General features: G+C 39.9%; 1 protein-coding gene across 16 annotated transcripts in view; it reads right to left on the bottom strand.

The window, feature by feature from the left end:
• The window catches only part of MCF2L2 (MCF.2 cell line derived transforming sequence-like 2), a 155,438-nt gene that overhangs the window by 32,989 nt on the left and 104,275 nt on the right, over positions 1–18,174 (bottom strand). For all 16 annotated transcript variants that reach the window (XR_006930980.1, XR_005862148.2, XR_001468035.4 and 13 more), the window contains 5 exons: positions 7,105–7,171; positions 5,991–6,106; positions 4,659–4,728; positions 811–903; positions 233–325 (listed from right to left, as the gene is read on the bottom strand). Coding sequence is in view for 13 of the 16 variants with exons in the window: in XM_025153435.3 (XP_025009203.1) it covers positions 233–325; positions 811–903; positions 4,659–4,728; positions 5,991–6,106; positions 7,105–7,171 (439 nt within the window). In the remaining 3 variants the exon portion in view is untranslated. The remainder of the gene's footprint in view (positions 1–232; positions 326–810; positions 904–4,658; positions 4,729–5,990; positions 6,107–7,104; positions 7,172–18,174) is intronic.

Below are 18,174 nucleotides of genomic sequence, written 5' to 3'. Positions count from 1 at the left end.
AAATATTTGCTACATAAAACACTCTATTTTTTTTCCCCCAGCAGTACTTATCCTGAGATAGAAGTCATTTTTTTGACTCTGTTGCTATTTTACAACCTAGCATTACAAAGTATTTGTTGATGAAGTGAGAGATGATTTCCAGTCAGTCCTCCAGAAAATAATACAGATAAGCAATTCTATAAGTAAAACAAGCTATGCATTGGAATCCTTTGCATCATCGTGGAACAGTTACCTTCAATAGTAGCTGGTACTTGGTGATTCTCTGGACTGGCTTTAAAAGATACGCATCTAGTGAGAGCTTATGATCCAATTTACGCTGACATTCCTGCAAGAGACAACAAAGAGGAAAAATATTGATTCTTGAAACACAGGCAAGACACCAAGATTATTATCATTTGTAATCTGAAGGTGGTGTGTCTGTGAATTGTGAGAGAAATTTGCTCTATCTGCATAGGATTTTCCAGGTTACTTACGCCACAATGAAAATATATCAAAACAGAGCTAATCAAAGGTTCAACTTAGTGTTGAAATTTGGCATGCCCTGCTCATGAGAATGTAATCATCTGGGGTTTGCAAAGAGGCCAGAAATTGTTTGGCTTGGATGTAGACTGAAGAACTAGGATTCTCTCCAGGAACTATTCTATCTATCTAATCTCCTATAGAGAGCACATTGACACATACTGAGCACCTGCCATCGGTATAAGAAGCATGCAAGAAAAGTCTGCATTTTTCTGTAAATTTTCTAAAGCAGAGGAAGGAGGAAAACAAGTTCTGATGGTCTCCCACTGCTAGTCTGCAGTGTAATTCCACCTGAAAAAAGATGCTGTCTCCACACTGTCTCCAGAGAGCTTCAGACCTTGGCTTGTTCTGACAGTATTTTTCATATATTTGAAGGTCCTCTTTCTGCAAGAAAAGGAAAGCTTAAGGTAATAAATAATCCATAGAGCATCTGCCATGAGTCAGGCTTTTTCTTACCTTCCATCCTAACACACAGAAGTAATTAATTCATGGTCATAAGTCTGTATGTAAAAATATACTGAAGCTACCAAACCTGAACTTTAATGTTGTGAAGTTACATAAACCAGAAAATGTTTTCTCACTTTTTGCACAAATCAAGAAGACAGTAGACTGAAGGACACATAACATGATTGTTGCTTCAAAAGAAGCATAGAGTTTTATTCACCTAAATAGGATTGTTTGCACGCGTTGCCTTGGAGGGAAGTTAGCAGGGGGTAAAATTCAGAACAGTCAAATAATCAGAAAGTGTAATCAAGCATTACAATTTGTTCCTGGCCCACAGAAATATAATTGGACTGGGCAAGAACAGAAACAGTGATACTCAGAAGGGGGGGCAAAAGATGAGTATTTGTTTAATATAAAGAAAAGATAAAATGACAAATAATTCACGAGTAACTTGCCACAGTGGAACTGTCCTATGTCAACACAATTTACCACTGCGTGTATCAGTGACACCAGCTCAGGCAGATCCAGCTTTAATTTTTACAATAGTGTAAGGAATAGAACGTTCCTGATAACATTATTAGGCTCAGACTTTAAAACTGCAAGACATAATTAATTATCTAATTATTCAAACCCCGGTCTTAAACATTTAACACATTTAAGTTTCAATATTCAGAGCTTCTGACTTCCCCTTGGTATTTTCACACCATGCTCGTCTTTTCTGTTATGACTTTTCTTCCCACAGTGCTTTGCATGCTGAGAGCTTTGCAGGCTTTCACTCACAATGTTTATCTGTGGCACACAGTTTCAGTGTGTTTTTTTCAGTTTCAGTGATCTTTTTTTGTGTTCAGTGATCTTTTTTGGCTTCTGATTTTATATTTTCCTTGAGATCAGAATATAACCCTGCAAATCCAACTGCAAGATTTCTGGTCAGCTGCCTAAATATCCAAATGTTAGTTCCTGACAAATTATTTTGGTTTTCTAATGTTTCAATATGAATAAGTAACTGGTAATCCACATCAGATCACTTCTGCTGGGCACCCCACTTAGCATTTGTTTTATAAGCAGAGTGACTGACACATCTTTTGTTTCTTCTTGAGAATTCTTGCTTTGGTTTGGTAAGCTTTCCTTCTTTCCAACCCCATATTTGGAAGATCAACCTAGTGTTCCTCTTCTTGCTGATATGGTGCTAGAAGATGTAGCGCTATACCAGCTTGAATAGGCACTTCTGTACACATCTGACCTTTCAGCATCTGCTGCATCCTCGCCTCAAAGAACTTTAAGCAAGGCCAGGTGTCATGGTGATAGTGAAGCCACCACGTGCACAAAGTTGATCTAGTTTACTTGCAGTTTGATTCACTTGATGATCATATCCTAACAAGGACAGGCAAGGTGCAAGGGGAGATACGGGTGTAGTTTCTGGCTCATCTTGCACCTGATTTTGCTGCTGTGTTCCAGAAGAGAAGCCTGAGAGGAGAAGTATGCGGGAACTCCATGTGCTGCTCCTCCCATCACCTGAGAAAAAGGGTTCATTTCTGTGGTGATGGCTGTCCAGGTGGCACTGGTGGAGGTGGGAGGGTATGGGTGGACATGGCAGGGGAATGACAGGCAGGGGATGGAGGGACTCAGCCAGGCACAAAGGCACCCCACTGCAGCTCCTGGAACACTTTCAAGCAGCTCTGGAAGGTGACGTGTGATCAGACAGGGTAATATTCTTCAGAAAGTATGAATCTAAAAATCAGTCTAATTCAAATCATAGGCCCGCCACAGTGCTGTGGCAGGAAGATAACACCAGTACAAAGATGGGGAAACAGAAATGAATCTGCAACAAAGTGAGTTTTCTCCCAGAATTATACATCTCCTTGAAGAGCATCTGTTTCAGTTTCTCCCGTGCCACAGCAAACACAGTCATAACTCACAGGGCAAGCCAGAAGCCTCTGCTCAGTGGGAAGATGCAACAAGCTGCCAAATCATGGGGAACACAAACACACAACCGGGCTTTTGTTTGTGCCTCCTAAGGCAGTCCAACAGAAACAACAACTTTCTGGAGTTTATGTGGCTTCGTCTAAAAACAGTACATGAGGGAAAGTCCTTGAATCAAAGGTGCTACTGTGTGAGCAGAGACATTTCCAGAGAGAGGTGTTTGCTTTCTTAGCGCGAAATTTGAAATAGTGAGAAAGCTCATACATGATTTAACTAATACTTGATCTAATTTCTTTTTAGATACGCTTGGTGTTTTTTGACTCGTCCACGGAAGCTGATAAGCAAAGGTGACAAAAGAACTCATTTTCTTTCACTTGACACATGAGCCAAAGCTTTATTGCAGCTTATTTTATATTGGTAGAACAATGAGAATTGGCTCAGCAGCTGTTTTGACAGAGAGAGACAGAGGAACACGGAATTCGATCTTTCTGCAGAATAATAGGATGAATTTTGTATTATGAATTTCCCTCTACCTTCCAAGGTACTACTTCCAAGGGATATTTACAATGTATAAACTAGTCAGTGCTTCCTGGATTTCAGTGGCCTGCATTCTTCAATGACCGTTTATCCTCTTTTGCATAATGATTTCACCACAATATTTTCCTGCTCAGCATCTGAATCTTAGGTTAACAACATATTCCTTAGTAATGCCATTTACTCAAGCGCTAAATACTGGCAGCTAAACAGAGGAGAGTTCAGCTGACTATAATCACACGTACACTGGTAAGATGCCCTTCAGCATGACTTATTTGTAACCCTTGTTTGTAAAGCCTGTTCTTCGGAAAAATTCACATTTCTCATTGCAATCTTAAAGTTGTGGCAGTGCTCAACACCTCTGAGAACGGCGGCATGTAGGTTTCATCCGAATACATCTGTATTTCACACAGCTCCTTGTCAGTAAAAGTTAAACAGGAAACCAGCAGCAACTCACCAAATCAGGTTTTTCTCATTAGTGGGACCTCTGAAGGAGTGCTAAACAAACAAGCACCTTTTGTTGGGTCTCAGGAAATAGAGCTAACAACCACCCTAATGGGAGCGTGGCTGAGAGCTCTCAGAGATGGAGCTGCAGAACTTAGGTGCTGAAATCCACAGGAAGCAAAGATACATGTGTCTGACCAAAACCACCACTCAAATCTTAAAGTAAGGCTTTGCGTTTTCTCATACATTGATCTCACACTACTTTCAATAAACATCTAACTCCCACCACTTCATCCAAGTGGGGAGAATCTCTCTTGGTTTTTAAATAATGTGAACAAGTCAAAGAATTGGCCTTGGAGTTATGGAGCTGGTAAAGTTCCACCACATAGGAAGATGGTAGACTCTACTGAATCAATTCCAGGCAAGTAAGTCTCCTGAATGGTGTAGAGAAAAGAGACAGAAGACACGAGATAGGACGAGCTCTCTGCACTCAGAGCAGTATGCTGTTATACCATTTCCTGCTTATTTACAGCATCATATCTTAATCTGATATGAAAGTTGACATTTTGATATTTTTTTTCTTTTAAATCAGAGCTTAAAATACATTTGTAAAACACTGCTAACTGATCTCTTCCTGCCAGTAAGCAGGCTCAGATTTCCAAATACACACTGAGAATATCTGCTTATATGAGTTTCCCTCATTCACATAAGCAGAGAGAAAGGATAGAAGTTAAACTGTAAGTATTGTAGGATAAGAACATGGACATTCACACAAACTTGGACAAGGATTTGCTTACCCTTTTCAAAAAGCATCGGGCAAGGAGCTCAGGATTTTCAATGCAATTTTCTAACTCTTTAAGGAAAATCCTGTGAAAAAGAAAGAAAAGCAAACAATAATGGAACATTCTGTTTACACATGCTAGCTTCCATATAAATCCAGATTAAGGTCTATGTTCCTGTAGTAAAAAGATTCAATGTGGAACATAACAATTCTGACACACAAAGAAAGATATTATATATATTTAAGAAAACTGGTTCACAGCTGATTGCCTGAAACACAAATATCATATTTTCATCTGCTCACAAGCATCTGATACATCTGGTTATTCTAGCTGTTGAGATTTATTTCCAATATGTGGCCCAAACACCGACTTCCCATTTGGTTACGAGCATATTTCAGAACAGCTAGAAAAGACAAAAAGGCTCTGTCAGATGCAGTTGTTTAATCAGCAAGCAGTGAAAATATGGGCTGTATTCCATTTTTGCAGTCACTAGAAGTCAATGCACTAAGCTTTTAGGAAAAGAAAGACCAGGTTTGCAAAGGGAGGGGAATTACACAGTCAAAATGAAATGACTGGAAAAGAATTTTTCTACTATGTGTAAGTTACTCTGATATAATTAAACTCGTGAAAGGTTTAACTGTTTGTTTCATCTTACAAGCAATCATTATTTAAAAGAATTCTTAAATTTTCACTTTGGCTACAGACAGTTTTACTAAATCAAGGCTGAGAAAAGCAGGAAATTAACAGAAGACACCCTGAGTTTTGTGTTTTGGAAGGGGATCATAAAGAGCTTAATCTTATCCATAGTCAGTATTCTGTAGTCATGGGCAACAGATCAGGTGTACAGTTTGCTGATGCACATCCACAGAGTGGATAAGGCTTCTGGAAAGGTTTATGATCATGTGAATGATCAAATTCCTTAAGAAAAGTGCTATCAAAAGTATCATGTCTTCTGTTGATGTGGTAATAGAAATATACAATGATTAGCTAAGAAAAATTCCTTGCACAAATTTTTTCCAGAGACAGAACATCAGGATCTAGTCCTGTGACATTTATCAGACTACCAAGGGAGGTAAAAAAATATTTGTCACTAGAGACATTCAAAATTATTAATGCCAAGGGAAATCACTAGTGAATGAACAAAAGGGTATAGTCTTTCACAGATAGATGAAATTGATGAGCTCCGGGGTATTCTCCACACATGGGTTTTATAGCACACATACAGAGGCAAAGTGAGGACGACTTTTCCTGCCTGTGTACATATGAGTGTGACAAAGCACCCTGTAAAAAGGCAGTAGAAGCATCTCCAGCAGCAAGGGCTCAGGACAACCAGCAATTCACACGTACCTGTTGTGGAATTCATAGATTTCTGGGAGGTTCCCAAATAGAATATCCTTTTTGTTCTGGAGCACTGATGGAATCAGATGTAATAAACTTGGATTGTCCATTTCTGACGCATATCCCTGCAGAGGAGAGTGAAAAATAAAACCAGGTTATTTTTACCAGGGAAGAAATATTGTATCTGAGTCACTAAAAAGCCCCAAAGCCTGTGTGCTTTTTTTCTCAGCGGAGCATACAACAGCTTCTCCCTGTGCCAGTTTCTCTGTTGCTTGATGACTTTCTTCTCATTTTCTCCAGAGCTATTATGCCTGATAGCTGTGCAAACACATTCTTAACCACAAGTGGACAGATTATGGGATCAAGAAAAAAGATTAAATAATGTTCCTACTAGTCAAAAGGGATGGAAACTGCCTAAGTTTGATAGACACTTGTCTCTCTGCTACACTGCTTCATTGCAAAAAGGTTAGTTTGGATTTATTTGTTGGACTGTGGTATTTTACATGATTATTTGGTTGTTTCTCATAGAAGCTCAGTTGTATTTCTTGCATACACATTTTTGAGAAAAGAACATTCCGAGTGTAGATTTTAAAGTCAGAGTAATACATCAATTACCAGAACTGTCAGCTCCACAAATCCAATTGGATGAAGAAACAACATAGTTGCAAAAAGATACTAGTCAGTCCTTCAAATCCCACACAAATACACACAGGACTGAGCCAATGTTGAGACACTACATGGCCTACTTTCATCTCAATCATGTTCCAAGCATACATACAGAGAAACTTAGTTCCCGATGCCACGGTAAACAAGGATGCTGTTTCTGAAGCTTACTGATGATGATGTGAAAAGGCCCATTACTAACTATTTCTCCAACCATAACTTTGAAAACGATGCAACTTTCATAATTCTGTGGGCTGGAGTAAGAGGGCCTCTGACCCTGAGGCAAGATGTTCAAAACATCCCTTTATTTTCCATCTCTGAGGCTGAGCAATCTTGTTGACAGAGAACCTGTGTTCTCTGAACACAAAGTGGAAGGTGAGAGTGCTCAGCCCACAAAGGATGTGCAACACCAGTGATGATTTAGAGGTTAAGTATCAGAGGAATGTACAGATTTTCTTACCTCTATTATGCTTTGAAGTTCTTCCACATAAACGCGTTCAGTTTCTATCAGCTCATTGATTATGTGGCTAAAAGAGAAGAAATATGGAGTGCTGTAATATTGTATCTTGTTGATAAGCTTAGACAGCCTAAATATCTTTTGGTCTATTACGTTTTCAGTTCACTTTAAACTTCACCTTTGTTGTTATTGCAATTTTTATATCTGTACACCTGAACAATCAATAATAAGAGCCAATAAAATAGGATTATGTTTCCCAAGAGTGTGTTACGTTTCCCAAGGCTATGTCCCATGTATGTTTTGCTTTCTTTTATAAAATAAAATTGCCGATTGGCTCCCTTTCTTCAATACATTGCAAAAGCAGGAAACTGGTGTCAGAGCTGATACACAACAGTTAAATAGAGTACAAATGTTACTATAAGCAGGATTTCATAGCAATCTTGGCATAATGCTTTAAGTCAAGACAAAACCATAGAGTGCCTAGCAGAGGGCAGAGAAATGGGTCAGGGCTGCACCCTGCCCACACTGGGAACAACTGCTCTCATTTATTTAATTTCCACTCTGATCTTAAATATTGATATTTATGAACAGTAAAGTCACATCTAGTAATAGAGGCAAAAAGATACCACTTAGTGACTATGTAAAATTATTGCACTCTGTGACACCAGTATAAAGAGATGTCTGTTGGTCTCTAACTCATATAAAAGCTCTGTAGATATTTCCCTGAATTTGCATATGCTTTGGGGCTTTAAAATGTGTTTGGGGTATGCTTGAAGTACCACATTACTCTTCACGAGAGTACTCTTCGCTCTAATGCATCTTTCTGAGAAAGGCATAGTTAATGGCCTAAGGGCCATTTGCTCATAAAACGATTTTACAAACATTAGCACTTGCTTTTATAACTGACCAAAACAAATAAAACCGTTCTGGTTAAATGTGCCTTTCCTTTTAACAGCTACTGCAGCTGACTGCACAGTCCAGATGCAAAGGGGGCAAGCAGGTTGCTGCTGTTCCAGCATCACTTACAGGGCTGAGCAGAAATCCTAAGGACAACTCGTAACATGTTTCTAGAGCCAACAACTTTCATTTCACAGAGTGAAAGGATGGCTGTCAAACAGAACTAACATGGGCTTTATTTAGCATTCCAAATGTGCATTTCCTGAGAGCTACTGCTTTGTCTTTTTCTCTCTCTCTTTCTCTCTCTTTCTTTCTTTCTTTCTTTCTTTCTTTCTTTCTTTCTTTCTTTCTTTCTTTCTTTCTTTCTTTCTTTCTTTCTTTCTTTCTTTCTTTCTTTCTTTCTTTCTTTCTTTCTTTCTTTCTTTTTCTTTCTTTCTTTCTTTCTTTCTTTCTTTCTTTCTTTCTTTCTTTCTTTCAAGGAATGGAGTAGGTGTAACAAAACCATCAGAAAAACTTTGTGTTTCTAAGCTTTAAACTAATCTTCAGGTTATTCTTACTGTGGAAAGATGCTTATTTACCTGCAAACAAAGCAGATTTCTGTACGTTATTTGTTCTGTTACTGAACAGATTGCACAAGGACTGACTCCAAACCCAACCCAATGCTCAGCTGACAATTATACCTGAAAAATAAGTTACTGGCCCATAGGCTTCCTGGTGACTGTGTCATAAACAAACTATCACATGCTTCCTCGCAGCAGTACAACTCAAGAGTAACCCAGTAAACAAAAGAAAGGCTGTTAGACTCTTTTATTACCCATCTCTCCATGATTTTTTTCTGACTCCTATTTCAACATACAGTAGCATCTTTTCACTCCCAACTGTTAGCAATCTGTTTTTTTATTATTATTATTATTATTATTTTTACTAATCCTAGTAGTATGGTGAAAGAAGTGTCTGCTCAGGACATCATAAAAGCTCACATCTTAATGTTTGATTAGAGGTAGCTCTGCGGGACTCCTACAATACTGCCATAGTAGTAATGGGGTTCTCATAAAAGTTAACATAATTTTCTAAGATTTGATTTTACTAACTTAATTCTATAAGTAGATTTATACTAAGTGAAAGTTTTAGTGTTTTAAGTATGATAAAAACTCATTTAACTTATTCTTTCGCTCCTTCTTGAGGTGTTGTCAGACATTTTATATCCCAGTTTCAGTGACACTGAGGTGGAGAAAACCATGCTGTATTCTTTAGCAGCTCCTGCTTGGAGTCCAAGAGCTCTGTTGTAATGCTCATATCTCCAAACTACAAGTCTTCTGTACGTAAAAGGTAATCATTTTTTCAATATTTCCCAGCCAAACAGCTGGATCTGATGCCACAGTGGCTCTCATTGCTCTGTTTTATTTTTTTTTCCTCTACAACTGCACTCATACCCAAGCATAGTTTGTATACATATTAAAAAAGAGAGAAAATTGACTGTTGGTCCAGGAGTTCCAGTCATCCATAACATCATGTTATCCTACACTATTATTCCGAAAGCATTATTCTGTATTTCTGCAGCAGCACTGTTACTACTCAAACAAGCAATGACAAACTCAGTTTGTGTACCACAGAGGACCGGACCCAGGAGTGGTCCCAGTGCAATGACTGGCAATGGGAGAAGCTAAAAGTGGAAGCTAATGGGAGAAGCTAAAAACCTGGGGAGGGAGGGTGCTGCAGAGTTGTACAGGGACAGGGTTGGTGCAACAGCAGCCATGAGGAGCACTCAGCATCCATCTGAGAACAGCCTTGTGTAGCTCCAGTACTCACAGCTAAATAATACCCACAGCAGCACAATCTCAAACATTAAAGGTTGTTGCACTTAGTGACAGGAATTGCTCTGTCACCAAACTGTTATCAGTGTACAGCTGTGCACTGAGGCATGGGACTTCCACAGACCTAAGAACTGCTCTAGCATTGTGTAAGAACAGGAAATTAAAGAGCAAAATAAGTGAGCTTTGCTGCTGTGGGGGAAAGCATTCATGGGCTATAAATGTGATACTTTGACCTGTGTGAGCATGCTGGCTTATTAAATGATGAAGTAGAGTGCCATGTGGTACAAGGGGCCATGTGGCAGAAGTGGTTAAATGGTGCTTGGGATAATCGAGCAGCCTAAAAAACTGGTAGTGACATCTCCTGGCCTGCATCAAGCCACGAGGAGTGATTTCTGAAATGTTCACTGTCTCTTCCAGGATGTCATGGGACAGCAAGGGTAACTCAGCAAGCACCTGCTGTAGGGGTATCATGTGTAAGGAAAACATGATGCAGCAGCTGACAGGACTATTGTCACACACAGTTCCTTCAGCTCCCTTTTTTCATTGTATGGTCTCAACAAATATGATCAGGTTAGAATTAATTCCTAACCAGCTGCATTGTAAATCCTCTATTACATTTTTCAATATTTGAACAAAGCAAATGTAAACACACACTGTTTCTAGACATACAGGAACAGGCTGCCCAGAGAGGTTGTGGAGTATCCTTCCGTGGAGATATTCAAGACTTGTCTGGACACCGATCTGTGCAACCTACCGTAGGGTACCTGCTTTAGCAGGGGGGTTGGACTTGATGATCTCTTGAAGTCCCTTCCAACCCCAGCAATTGTGTGATTCTGTAATTCAGGACACTGAACTGTTGATAAAAAATTAAAGACAAATGCAGCTAATCTATTGTCTTTCTCACTGATGAGAAAGTGCAGGCACATGGCTTTACCTCGGTCTCTTTGTCAATAATCAGAAATTAAATGAAAATTGAACAGCTGAAGGAATGAGATAGAGTAACAAAAAAATGAAGAATATAAGCCAATCAGTGGCAGATCAGAGATACAGGCCCATACTTTAAAATGTAGCTCTTTCCAAAATCGATGAAAAGCAAAAGGTTTGCCAAAAACTACAGTTCCTTCAGTTTCCTTCCTTCCTTTTTTTTTTTCCTACATTTCAGTGCAAATTACATAGCAAAGTTTCATGCAGACTTCTACCAGCTTCCAAGGGCTCTTCTCCAGCCTGCAGTGCTGCCACACACACAGCTCATGTGCCTCAGTCATCAGAGCCTTGGAGGTGGCAGCAGATGCAGCATGATATATCCCATCTCCTTTTGCATTTGCCTTCCCCGTCAGAGAGAAACGGAAAAACAGGAGATGGAGCCAGAATAGAACACTTGAAATTACGTTCTTTGTTCTAAGGGACTCGTTATGGTGTGGTCAGTAAGTATGAGAACTTGCATGCGACACACAGGTTTACTGCAGCTGGCTGTCTCAAAGGTAATCTCAGGAAGCAGCTAGCAGCCCCAGGACTCAGCTTTGCCATTGCAGGTAAGACCCAAACACTCCCTTCAGTGACCCAAAGTCGAGAAAACCAGGAGCAACTGGGGTATGTGGGGCGAGGGGTTACACCTTCCACATCCCACTGTTCCTTCATTTCAAAGACAGTCACAAAAACGAGGTGCATCAGCCCAAACCCAACAAACTCTGAGCTGGCTGAAGCTCATGGGTAGCTTTCAGAACAATTGTTCCTCACCAGAATGCTTTCCAAGTGAACAAGTCATTTGCGCATGGATGGTGAAGGCATTTAGTTTGAAGGTCTGAGGTTTGCATAGTCTCAATTGATTTTAGCCAAGGTCATAAGTGAACCCTTGAAACTGAGGTAAATGCTGGTATTAATTGGCAGCCCTCACTTCCAGTGGGGCATTTCTGTATCAGTCTGTGCTGACATTTAGACCAAATGCAGCTATTTATATTGCTCTGGCCTGGGCAAATAGCAACTAGCAACGTTGCTAACCAAGTATAAACTAATCCTAACAGGCTTCTCCTGCATTGCGCTGCCTTGTCGGAATAGAACTGTGGCAGTAGGTGTTGAGCTGGCTTATGGAAACTAAGAGCATAGCGCTAAGAAGGTCCTTACCACACAGAGGACACACATCAGCCCATCATATATTTGCAACTCCCCTCATTCTTCATTAACATGAAAAGCAAAAGGGAAAGTAATTGATGAGCCCGTCGGGCTCCCCGGGTCTGTCAGGTCATTGGGCAGCTCTGTCTCACAGTCATTCTGGTAAGAGCAGTGTCAGGTGGTGGCTCTGCTATGTGCTACATTAAAAGAAAACACTCTAATACGATGAAGCCCTAAGCAGAAATAGCAGCTGGAGTCTACCACAATCTATTAATATCTGCTCTGGAGAAACCTCAATGACTTTTTGCTCATACAGTTACTGTTTGTCCACCCTACTCGGATAGCAGCATAAAACTGGTTCAGGATTTCTGTTTCCGTAACTGGGTTTCTTTCCTAACAAAATCACTGGCTCACTTTCATTCATAAATCTTATTTCTATGCAAAGACTCGCCATCACAAGGAGTCTTTTCCCAGAAGTGTTATCGCAGCCATCAAACAGAATTACAGCAGTGAGTTTGTCAGTGCAAAAAAAATACAAATCCTCACTGTCCCTCCACAATTACTGTGCAGCAGAAAATCTGTCTGCGTGGCTGATGCAGAGCCAAGAGAAATGGCACTTGTGCACAGGTGTTCCATATCTGTCTTGCAAAAATGCATGGAAAGAAGATGAAAAGCTAATGCATGTCTGAGTTGGACACCAGCACCTCAACGTTTTGTATATTTTCTACTGCTGAAGCAACAGAATACCAGAATCTGTGTATGTAAGAGCAAAGTGTCCAGTAGAATCTACCGAATTAATGAAAATAAAATAAACATATTATAAATCTATCTGGTTTATAGAGATCTACTTAAATTGAAAATATTAGCTTTTTAAATATCTGGGGGCTCGAAAGTATCAGAAAGGATTGAATGGAAATGCATGCAGTGCCACAGATACATACTCTGAGACCAAACAGCAGCATAGGATAGAGCTAAACAGAAGAGAAGTGAGAGCAAACAATGTCCTGGCTTGCAAAAATATACAGAGTGGTACGGAACATTTTGGCGCAGTGCCATGGCCAGTCTTAATTGCTGTCAGGTTTCTATATTTGAATTTGAATGAAATATAACAAAATCATATTTTTTGCAAATGTATCTATTTGCATGTGATACGTGTCAAAGATGTCACTGTCACAGTGGAAAGAGAATCAGCAATAATTAGCGTAATTAATTAATAATTTAATAATTAAATAATAATTAAATAATAATTCATTTTCAACTAGAAGTTGCTATTAGAAATTCTAACTGATCTAATCTGAAAATATCAAAATGATGTCTGTGCAATGGAATCAAAAGAAATCATAGCATGTAAAGTGATCCACAGAGGAAATTTCCAGTCTACATACATAATAGCTTTCAAGAGGTTTTTTTTGTTTTGTTTTGTTTCGTTTTTTTCATTTCTCACAGTGCTAAATGTACTTTTTCCAGTTGAAAAGTATTTTCAGACGAGATTGTGCAATAGTTCAAGTGAAACTTGAGTATTGCTCAGTTGCAGCACTTTACCCCCTAAAGCGAAGCAACAGATTGTTCTGGACGTGAGACCATTTGTTAGAATCGAACCTTGTATTTGATATTTGATACAGAAACCCCTTCTGATTTCTTTGACACATACGCTCTCATCTGAAAATGAGTGACCTTTACTGAAGATACTGTATTTGCCTGTGTAGGTGATTCTATTCCACCACAAGGTGAAGTCAAATGCTTAAGCTGTTAAGGAACCCACTCTGAGTAGGAGGACTGCATTTTTGTTAGAAATATATTTTACCTCTGAGGTCACCACTTATAACACCTTGTTTCTTCTGAAATGCTCTGATCTCTTTGCACGTAAGAATGTGTCCCACATTCGTTGTTCCCAAAACAAATGACCTCGGGGAAATATTTTTATATATCTTAATTAGTTGACCTACATTTATAGGAACCAGAACACTGTTGTTAACAGAAAGGCAAATTAATTAAATCACCTACAGAAATGAATAGTATGAACAGAGGGCTGAAAGTCACGCAAGAGCTGTCTCTCATTGCAGCTGCGCATCTACACTGAATGATGCAGCTCTGCACACAAACGTCAGCTAGCTTTAGGAAATGTGGGTGCTGCAGATTCGTCATTGCTATAGGCCAAAATAACAACCAGCTGAGGTTGCACAAGCCAAGAACAAGCACATATAGTCACAGATAGTATTTACAAGACAAGACTTGTGAAATACAGCACTCCAGATCTGGTGAGCCCTTCTGCTGTGGGAGATGCACAGAGTCCCATTTCTTGGAAGCCACTTCTTTCACAGTTGCTTTTCCTTACATGTTTGAAACAGAGCAGGCAAGAGAGAGCTGGAAATGGAATGGTTTCTGACTTCTGCAAAAACTATTCAACAGGCTTTTTTTTATAGTCAAGCTGATGTCTAAGATGGAAACTGTCTACATGCTACATACTTTTTCCATTCCTTTACAGACAAGATATAGTGATATACAAATACCAATCGACCTCTTTAGGTGAGAAATCTGATAAAAGCTGACAGTTGTGTGAACTGTCTCTCACAGAGCAGTAAACTGACACTTGGAAAAGGACTGTTTTAACAAAAGCAAAACTTAAGACAGTCACAAACCACAAAACTTTCAAATAGATACAACCAAAGAATAAAATACAGAAGTAGCTTCAAGGAACTGTAATGGGAGCCATTTATACTGAGAATTCATGTTCACCACTGTATCCTGAAGGGCCTGCTGCTAGGGGAAGAGAGCCTCAGTGGTTGTGATCCCCCAGCAGAACTGCTCAACGGCTTTGTTCTGCAAGACTTTGGAACACCATTTAGGTAAAGGAGGAATTAGTACTGTTATTAAAATGAACAGAATAGTAGTTGATTTTACAGGCAGTTCTGAATTTATTTTGGAAAAGGGCAGACCAGAGAAGTGCACGTTACACTTGGAATGGAGGTGATGGATTTGATGAAGATCACCAGTTCCTATATGTGTTTATATTTCAGTCTGAGATGCAACCCTACGCAAATGCATCCAACAAAATCTGCTTCTCTCTGGAATAGGACACAGCATTGTGCCAGACAAATTCTGTGCCCACAGACCTCTTGGACAGAAAGATACCTCAAAAGATCTTGGTAAGTGTCTTGAATGCACCCTGATCGTTAAAGTCTTCAAGAATCCGTAGTCTGTGGGATGTGGGGGAAATAAACTATGTCCTAGATATCTGAAAATTAAGAATGAAAGATAGAAAGAAAATCCTGAAGATCTAAAATGGAGTTTACGGGAGCAGCTGGAACATGTATTCTGAATTAGTCAATCTCTTCTTGGCACACGTACATCAGTATGTAAACTGTGAATCGCTATAGCCGAGAAGCAAGCACATCCTTTTTCTGTCATGCTTTCTCTATGGCAGTTAAGTTGGGGCAGAGGCAGGAATCAGAGCAGCTGTAGCTACCTCACTCCAACCAGCAGTGATGGGGAATCAGCTCCTGGCAACTGCCATGTACTTATCTGGTCTACCATGCCTCTCAAACTCAGCCTGCAGAATGCTGGATGCTACCCAGTATTTATCTTGTTTGTTAATTTTTCCTAAACAGCTGTTAATGACCAATATCCAAGATAAAACAACAGGAAAGATAGGTAAATGGGTTCATCCAGGACTGCCATTCTTCTGCATTTTTCCTGTGGAGGAATGGGAGGCTTGGTTTATCACAGGTCCTAGGTCTTGCCTATGTGAGAAATCTGAAAGTGCTCCGTCACTTCAGTGTTTCTGGTAAGAACTGAGGCTGAGTACAAATGCAATGGTGATAAGAGCATGCCACACTAGGCAGGGCTGCTAGAGAGTTATGAGCTCACAGTGTCTTCTACCCACACAGTAATTCTGGCCTGGCAGTAGTAGTGAGAATCAGCACAGACCAACAGAGCCTATGCATTTTAACCAACAAAAGCATGTTCACTTTCACATTATTCAGCTTTAACTCAAGTCAGTTGCCATGCAGGAAAAGACTGCCCATGCTAGTTGATCTAACATGTCTATTGGCCAGGGAACAGAATATGAAGACAGGTTTGCAGTAACTAGAAATGCAAATAAAACATCAGCACCTTCAATCTAGAGCTGATGGAGAAAGACCAGCAAGAGTGTATCAAATGATCCTGATACACACAGGAACATTGGAGAGTTTGCAGAGGATCCACTTGACAGACAGGTGATACTATATAAAACAGAATTCCTGTGCAGGCTCATATGAGGAAAGAAGAAGCCTGTTGTATGAAAAACACACGTGAATTTTCAAAAGTAAATGTGTCACAAATCTTCCAAACTCAGTTTTTATATTCTCGGTTAATGAGCAGATTGTTAAGTGCAGGAGGTAAAGTCAGCAGTGATTTACTGAGCAGTGCACCCAATAAATCCCTGCTTTGTTGCATCACCAACTACACAGTGATATGCCATGGTGCTGTCTGCTGCTGTTCTGCAAACCAGGCAATTATTTAGATCACCCCAGTGTGGGTGCAAGTCATCATCACTGTGATTAGGCAGCATGGCAAATGCTTTGTGCTACCATAAATGACAGTGTGAAGTGCTCAGCATGAAAACTCCTTTCTGAGCTTACTGACATACAGGAGCTGTGTACTGTTAACTTCAGATCAGTTTAAAAGCAATTTCATTAGAACTGATGTGAACATGCAGGGATAGATTGGTGTGCTTTGGCAGATTTGTCTGGAGAATTTAAAAACAACTCTGCCTCCAGCTAATTGTTGTTCCCCTGAGAGGTGTGCAACTGAGTTCAGAAACCTCCTCTCCCAGGAGGAGTGAACCTTGCCACCCTTGAACCTCAAACTAAGTCACTGTAAACTCCACTGCATCATTGTGTTAAACAGATTAATGACTAAGTGCTGGTGAAGAGCTACTAAGAATCATAATCTAACACTGTAATCTACTGTAGAAGTTTTAATAAACCCATATTGCTACTAAAACTAGAGTTGTGTAAAAATCAATCTGTAGCACTTCTTCAGACAAGATCCGTGCAACCCTAAGGCATCACAAAGCAGCCGTTATGTGCATACACTCTACAAGCTCTGAGATGGATCGGGGATGGAAGAGAGTGTCTTTAGTTCTCCCAGAGTCCTGGATAGGCATAGCAAGCAACAGATGATGCAGACTGCTTGTGACAGGGGGCAAGGCAGAAGCTACCTGTGATCCTAATCTCCCCGTGTGCCTAAAACGAACCCAGCATCAGTACGTGCATGTGGCCAGCTGCATTCCAGGAGCCTGCTGGCAGCATAGCAACTGCACAGAAAACAAGTTGAGGAATTCCTGGAATTTCTGAAGAGTATTAAAATAACCTTAGTATCCAATAGCAAGCAGGTATGGGAGCTAATAGCAGAAGTGGTTGCTTATCTTTCTTTGATAATTCTTTAAGTGCAAATTTTGTAAGAAAGCATGTGAATGTTGAGACTGATTATTTCAGCTTTTCTCTACCTTCCAGATTCAGGAGCGAGGATGCAAGGAGTTCGGAATGCCTCCAGAACATTTATAAGCCCCTGTATTGTAACAACAAGATATTTTTTCCTCCTGTTCATAATAATTTTCCCAGTTCTCAGAAATATTTGGATCTGTGCTAGGAATGTGTCTCCTCTTGCTATTCTACAGACATTTCTATCAGCAGCAAGATCTCCTTACATGGCAGCACACACTTCACTTCAAAGATCTTCCCAACCCGTTAGGCAGTAATTAGAGTTATAAGTGTTGGAGCCAATCTGCCTGACAGGGAAACTTCTCTGAAAATGAAGATTTTGTTCAAGTTGAAAGAGATGATGGTGAACAAGCAATGGCTAGTGGCTTCTTGAAATTTCTCCTGCTGAGTGCTCTTTCATTAAGTCTGGTGATAGAAAACAGTTCTCTGTGCCTAACAAGAAAGTCAAAAACAGTTTCTCTTTTAAAATTGAAGTTCCAAGCTCCTCCCCTCTACCAGCTGGAAGCTTTCCTGAGTCTGGAAATTAGATTGAGAAGAAATGCTGTTGGGGTTCTACGGTTAACATGTCACAGTCACTTACCAAGATCTCCTTAGTTAGAATATATGACACTGTGAAATGTGTTACATCATGCACTTAGACACGACAGGGAAGCCTTTGCAATGGATCTTACTCATTCCATATAAAAGAGGAAACATTCATCTCTGACTCCTGTAGAAACTCCCCATCAATAAAATCTTACTTCCTCTTTCCTGCCATGTGCAGCTCA

Source organism: Gallus gallus, chromosome 9 (assembly GCF_016699485.2).
Source record: "Gallus gallus isolate bGalGal1 chromosome 9, bGalGal1.mat.broiler.GRCg7b, whole genome shotgun sequence".
Classification (NCBI taxonomy): Eukaryota; Metazoa; Chordata; class Aves; order Galliformes; family Phasianidae; genus Gallus; species Gallus gallus.
Note: the sequence above shows the minus strand (reverse complement) of the source record. Positions and strands in the feature narration are given on the sequence as shown.